Source organism: Suncus etruscus, chromosome 2, assembly GCF_024139225.1.
Source record: "Suncus etruscus isolate mSunEtr1 chromosome 2, mSunEtr1.pri.cur, whole genome shotgun sequence".
NCBI lineage: Eukaryota > Metazoa > Chordata > Mammalia > Eulipotyphla > Soricidae > Suncus > Suncus etruscus.
The window spans coordinates 10847715-10854798 of NC_064849.1; the positions used below are offsets into that span (position 1 = coordinate 10847715).

Genomic DNA, 7084 nt, shown 5'->3' on the forward strand with positions numbered 1-7084 from the left:
TCTCTCCGGCCCGGGGGCACACCTTTTGAAACAAGACTTAACTTCCTGGTGGCCAGAGACACTTAGGCCCAGATCCATCTGGAACATGAACATGGGGCCTGGAATTCCCCCGGCTTCCCTGTGTTTGAAGTTGCCACAAAAGAAAAAAAAAAAAAAAAAAAACAACCACAGTTGGGTCTTTGATCCCACTCAGACAGAAGCTGGGGCGCCTGAAGGGCTGGGTTGCTAGGTGATGGAGGCACTTTCTCTGGGGAGGGTACCCAGTGTGTGAGCAGATCCCGCCAGAGAGATGAGCCCAATGCTCACTGAGTGAAAGCAAGCTCTAAGACAGTATTTGATACTTGGCCAGAGAGAATAGTTAGTACAGCGGGTCGGGAACTTGCCTTGCATGTGGTTGACTGGGTTTGGATCCTGGCATCCACATGGTCCCTGAGCACAGAGCCAGGACTGTATGACCCAAAGAACTTAAATAAATAATTTAAATGCTAATCAAGGAAAGGGAAACTTTGCTAGCTGTCTCTTCAAAGCTTTACTTGTTAATTTGGGGGGATTGGGGCCACACCGGCAACGTACAGGGGTTACTCCTGGCTCTGTACAGGTTTAGAAATCTCTCCTGGCTGGCTCTGGGGATTATATAAGGATGTCAAGGATTGAACCCAAGTCGGTCCTGGGTCAAATGAGTGCAAGGCAAACATTCTACCGCTGTGCTAACTCTCTGGCCCATGCATACCTAAATTGTAGCTGTGTTGAAACCGGGGCCACTTTAGTTCCCTCGGTTCATTCATAGATTAAGTCTGTCATTCATTTCGGGGCAATGGGCGTGGCCTCAACCCGCGCACGCGTACTGCTGGCAGCGGAGGGCGGGCACAGCCTGGTGTGCCCGCCCCCCGTCGCCCCCATTGGCCGGTTCCGCCCGCGCGCTCCTGATTGGTGGCCGCGGGCGGGCCTGCCTGCCAATCAAAGTTGGCGGGAAAAGCGTCAATGGCGGCGCCCAGCGGCGGCCCGGAGCCCGTGAAGCTGCCGCGGGGGCCGCCGCTCAAGGTGCTGGCGAGCAGCTGCGCGCGCGACGTGCGGGGCGGCCCGGGCGGGTGGCGGCTGTCGCGGGCGGCGGCGGGGCGCGGGCCGCTCGAGCTGGCGGCCGTGTGGATGCAGGGCACGGTGGAGGCGGCGGGCGACGGCGCGGCGCGGCTGCGGGACTCGAGCGGGGCCTTCTCGGTGCGCGGCCTGGAGCGGGTCCCGCGCGGGCGGCCCTGCCTCGTCCCAGGTAACGGCACCCTCTGGCCCTCCTCCCTGTCCTCCTCTCTGTCCCCTCCACCCTGACCCTCCTCCCTATCACCTCCTCCTTGACTCTCCTCCTTGGCCCTCCTCTTTGTTGCTCCTCCCCTGGCCCTCCTCCCTGACCTTCCTCCCTAGCCCTTCTCCCTGTCCTCCTCCCTGGCCCTCCTCCCTGACCCTCCTCCCTGGCCCTTCTCCCTGGCCTTCTCCCTAGCCCTTCTCCCTGTCCTCCCTGTCCTCCTCCCTGGCCCTCCTCCCTGGCCTTTTCCCTGGCCCTTCTCCCTGTCCTCCTCACTGTTCTCCTTCCTGTCCTCCTCCCTGGCCCTCCTCCCTCACCCTCCTCCCTGGACCTTCTCCCTGACCCTCCTCCCTGGCCCTTCTCCCTGTCCTCCTCCCTGGCCCTCCTCCCTGGCCCTCCTCCCTCACCCTCCTCCCTGGGCCTTCTCCCTAGCCCTTCTCCCTGTCCTCCCTGTCCTCCTCCCTGGCCCTCCTCTCTGACCCTTCTCCCTGACCCTCCTCCCTGGCCCTCCTCCCTGGCCTTTTCCCTGGCCCTTCTCCCTGTCCTCCTCACTGTTCTCCTTCCTGTCCTCCTCCCTGGCCCTCCTCCCTCACCCTCCTCCCTGGACCTTCTCCCTGACCCTCCTCTCTGACCCTCCTCCCAGGCCCTTCTCCCTGGCCTCCTCCCTGGCCCTCCTCCCTGACCCTCCTCCTTCACCCTCCTCCCTGGCCCTTCTCCCTGGCCTTCTCCCTAGCCCTTCTCCCTGTCCTCCCTGTCCTCCTCCCTCATCCTCCTCCCTGGCCTTCCTCCCTAGCCCTTCTCCCTGTCCTCCTCCCTGTCCTCCTCCCTGACCCTCCTCCCTGGCCCTCCTCCCTGGCCTTCCTCCCTAGCCCTTCTCCCTGTCCTCCTTCCTGACCTCCTTCCTGTCCTCCTCCCTCACCCTCCTCCCTGGCCCTCCTCCCTGGTCCTTCTCCCTGGCCTTCCTCCCTAGCCCTTCTCCCTGGCCTCCTCCCTGGCCTCCTCCCTGGCCCTCCTCTCTGACCCTTCTCCCTGACCCTCCTCCCTGGCCCTCCTCCCTGGCCTTTTCCCTGGCCCTTCTCCCTGTCCTCCTCACTGTTCTCCTTCCTGTCCTCCTCCCTGGCCCTCCTCCCCCACCCTCCTCCCTGGACCTTCTCCCTGACCCTCCTCTCTGACCCTCCTCCCTGGCCCTTCTCCCTGGCCTTCCTCCCTAGCCCTTCTCCCTGTCCTCCTCCCTGTCCTCCTTGTCCTCCTCCCTGGCCCTCCTCCCTGACCCTCCTCCATGATCCTCCTCCCTGTACCTCCTCCCTGATCCTCCTCCCTGTACCTCCTACCTGGCCCTCCTCCCTATTGCCTCCTACCTGTCCTCCCTGGCCCTCCTCCCTGTCTCCCCTCCCCTCCATTCCCCCTACCAGGCTCCCTCCCACCCCCGTCCCTTCTCCCTTCTCTTGTCCCCCCTCCCTCCTCCTTCCTTCTTTTCTTCTTACCCCCTAGCCCTGTGAAAGTCCCATCTCTCTGCCTTCCTTCCCAATTCCCAGGTTCTGCAATATTTTCAAGAACGCAAATATTGAGGAAGAAAGATGCTCAGACTCATGATTAGAAAATTAGGAAAGTCTCTTGCGAAGGAAAAGAGATAATCCCCTGGCAAGGGAGGAACTTGGTCATGGCTCACTTGGGCCTGGCTGGGTTGGTGGGGTTTTTTAGGGAGCTGGATCCAGTGGCAGGAACTTTAGAGAGAATGTGAGGATTTTATAGAAGACTTTTATAGAGCCCTCTGACTTGTTGGAGGGCCTTTTAAATTGTTATCTCTCTTTTTCTTGTGGCCTAGGATCTGTGATCTTGGGAAACTGTTAACTTCTTGTTCTCAGAAGAATTGTGGAAAGGACACAGCTGAATTGAGGCTGCCCTAAGCATCAGGTCCTGGGAAATGAAGACTTCCTCTTTCAGCCCCTCCATTTCCCTGCCTTCAATTAGCAGCCCCTGTGTACACAGCCCTAGACTTCTCCAGACTGTGGTGAATCCTGGGTGTTTCTTTTGGTTTGGTTTTGTTTGGTTTTGGGGGAGGAGGGACCACACTTGGCAAGGTTCAGGGCTTACTGACCTGTGTGTTCTGTTTTGTTTATCTTTGTGTTTTTGTTTTGGGTCACACCTGGCAGGGGACCATATGGAATGCCAGCATTCAAACCACCATCCTTCTGCACCTGTGTGTGTTGTGTGTGTGTGTGTGTGTGTGTGTGTGTGTGTCTGGGCCACACCTGGTGCTGCTCAGGAGCTACTCCTGACTTGTGTGTGTGTGTGTGTGTGTGTGTGTGTGTGTGTGTGTGTGTGTGTGTGTGTGTCTGGGCCACACCTGGTGCTGCTCAGGAGCTACTCCTGACTTTGCTCAGAAATCATTCCCAGAAGGCTTGGGGGACCCTATGGGATGCCGGGGGTTTTAACCTGGGTTGGCCATGTACAAGGCAGGTGCTCTCCCCACTGTGCTATTGCCCTGACCCCATGACCTGTGTGTTCTGACGAGCACCATCTGCTCTTGCTTCCAGAATCTTCTATTCCCCGAATCTTTTTTTTTTTTTTTTTTTTGGTTTTTGGATCACACCCGGTGACGCTCAGGGGTTACTCCTGGCTATGCGCTCAGAGGTCACTCCTGGCTTGGGGGACCATATGGGACGCTGGGGGATCGAACCGCGGTCCGTCCTAGGCTAGCGCAGGCAAGGCAGGCACCTTACCTCCAGCGCCACCGCCCGGCCCCATATTCCCTGAATCTTCTATTTTTTTTTTTTTTTTTGTTTTTGTTTTTGGGCCACACCCGGTAACGCTCAGGGGTTACTCCTGGCTATGTGCTCAGAAGTCGCTCCTGGCTTGGGGGACCATATGGGACACCGGGGGATCGAACCGAGGTCCGTCCAAGGCTAGCGCAGGCAAGGCAGGCACCTTACCTTTAGCGCCACCGCCCGGCCCCATATTCCCCGAATCTTCTATTTTTTAATCCTGGTTGTTTTGTTTGGTGCCACAAACTCTGCACTCGGGGATCACTCCTTGCAGGGTTTGGGGAGGTCATATATGATCAAACCAAGCCCACCACATGCAAGGCAAGCGCCTTACCTGCTTCCTGTGAGGCTGCAGGGTGAAGAGATAGAGGGAGGCACTAGGCTGGGACTATCTCCCTTCTGCTCCCTAGTGTGCCTGGGCTTCTTTTCTGGGTCTCTGTGATCCATCTGACAGCTCCTCCCCTGAACACATCCTCTGTACTTTCAACCTGTCCCTGACCAGGGAGCCCCACTCTCTGGGCCTTGCTCCCCTCGGATCTAGAGCTGTCCCCAGCAGGGCCGGGAGCCCAGGGCAGGACTTGGCAGGCAGCCGGCCCTTCCTGCTATGTTTGGGGTTTTGACACAATTGAGTGGTGTGTGGTTAGGGTTGGTCAAGTTCAACTTTCCAGGAGAGCCACTTCCTCAGGGGAATGGGAAGCCGCGGTCAGCCTGTCATTCGGTCATAGACATGGCAGCGAGCACCCATCAGGGCTGGCGTGTGCCAGCCATGCCTGGGTGCAGATGAGGGGGGTTTCTGCAGCAGGAGGACTATCCTGGGATATCTGTAGACATCTGTGGCCTTGGGCACGGAGCAGAGAGGAGGAAGGTTGCAGTTGGCACCACCTTTCCCAGGCAGGGGCTGACTTGGACCTGGCTGTCTGGAGAAACTCTTCCGGGCCCGGGGCTGGATGAGTTGTGTTCAGGGAGCCCTGTGATCACTTTTCCCTCCTCCCTACCTCCTTTCCCCCCTTCTTCCCTTCTTCCCCTTTCCTCCTTCTCTCTTCTCTCCTTCCTTCCATCCCTCCTTCCCACCTTTCCTCCTTCCATCTCCCTCCTTTTCTTTCTTTCTCTCCTTTTTTCCTTCCTCTTTTGTTCCTTTCTTCCTCTTTCTCTTTCACTTTTTCTTTTCTTTCTTTTTGCTTTTTTTTTTTTGGGTGGGGGTCACACCCAGCAGCGCTTAGGGGGTTACTCCTGGCTATGCGCTCAGAAATTGCTCCTGGCAGGCTCGGGGGACCATATGGGATGCCGGGATTCGAACCACCTTCTGCATGCAAGGCAAATGCCCTACCTCCTTCCTTCCTTCCTTCCTTCCTTCCTTCCTTCCTTCCTTCCTTCCTTCCTTCCTTCCTTCCTTCCTTCCTTCCTTCCTTCCTTCCTTCTTTCCTTCCTTCCTTTCTTTCTTTCTTTCTTTCTTTCTTTTTTTTTTAAACATCTCTTTTTTTTTTTTTTTTTTTTTGGGTCACACCCGGTGGTGCTCAGGGGTTACTCCTGGCTGTCTGCTCAGAAGTAGCTCCTGGCAGGCATGGGGGACCATATGGGACACCGGGATTCGAACCAACCACCTTTGGTCCTGGATCGGCTGCTTGCAAGGCAAACACCGCTGTGCTATCTCTCCGGGCCTCTTTCTTTCTTTCTTTCTTTCTCTTTCTTTCTTTCTTTCTTTCTTTCTTTCTTTCTTTCTTTCTTTCTTTCTTTCTTCTTTCTTTCTTTCTTTCTTTCTTTCTTCTTCTTTCTTTCTTTTCTTTCTTTCTTTCTTTCTTTCTTTTTTCCTCCCTCCCTCCCTCCCTCCCTCCCTCCCTCCCTCCCTCCCTCTCCCTCCCTCCCTCCTTCCTTCCTTCCTTTCTTTCTTTCTTCCTTCCTTCCTTCCTTCCTTTCTTCCTTCTTTCTTTGGTTTGGTTTGGTTTGGTTTGGTTTGGTTTTCTTTTTGGGTCACACCTGGCAGTGCTCAGGGATTCCTCCTGGCTCTACACTCAGAAATCACTCCTGGCAGGCTTTGGGGACCATATTGGTTGCCAGGATTCGAACCACCGTCCTTCTGCATGGAAGACAAATGCCCTACTTCCATGCTATCTCTCCGGCCCCTTTCTTTTCTTTCTTACCGTGCAGATGTGCAGATACCTAAGGTTGAACCCTCATCTCCTGCACACAGAACATGCACTCCAGGGGCCAGGAGCACTGGTACTGCTGGAGGGTATTTGCCATGCAGGCAGCCAACCTGGGTTCCTTGCCCAGCACCCTGTATAATCTTGAGCTCGAAGGAGTGATCCCTGAGCACAGAGCCAGGAGTAAAGTCTCAGTACCACATGATCTAGCCAAGAAAATAAAACCTCAAGTAACACACACACACACACACACACACACACACACACACACCCAGGCCTCTTCAACTTTTTTTGTGTGTGTGTGGGTCACACCCAGCAGCGCTCAGGGGTTACTCCTGGCTCTACTCTCAGAAATCGCTCCTGGCAGGCTCAGGGATCATATGGGGTGCCGGGAATCGAACCTGGGTACATCCTGGGTCGGCTACTTGCAAGGCAAACGTCCTACCACTGTGCTATCTCTCCGCACTCCCCACTACTGTCTTTAAGTTTTTGAAGGGAGCAATTGTATCCGAGGGATCGTGTGGTGCCCTGAATGGAGCTGGCGTTGGCTGCCTGCACACTCCCCCCGTGGTACTCTGTGGACAGTGCTCCCTGCATTCTGCAGCTTGTTGGCATGGGGGGAGGGAATATCCTGTCTTTCATATGCAGCGGAGCTCCCTGGAGCACCAGCATGCTGTCCTTTTCCTCCATGCTGCGGCCTTGACCGCCCTCCTTCTCCCCGTAGGCAAGTATGTGATGGTCATGGGGCTGGTGCAGGCATGTAGCCCTGAGCCATGCCTGCAGGCTGTGAAGATGACTGACCTCTCGGACAACCCGTTCCACCAGAGTATGTGGGAGCTGGAAGTGGAGGACCTGCACCGGAACATACCTTAGCAGGTGCCCGA

The 7084-nt window shown here is 56.3% G+C and overlaps 1 protein-coding gene across 1 annotated transcript; it reads left to right on the plus strand.

The window, feature by feature from the left end:
* The first annotated feature begins 814 nt into the window (after positions 1-814).
* On the plus strand, positions 815-7084 carry RMI2 (RecQ mediated genome instability 2). Its single transcript, XM_049768887.1, has 3 exons — positions 815-874; positions 964-1264; positions 6925-7084. The coding sequence occupies exons 1-3, from the start codon at positions 815-817 to the stop codon at positions 7071-7073; spliced, it is 510 nt and encodes a 169-aa protein (XP_049624844.1). The 3' UTR covers positions 7074-7084.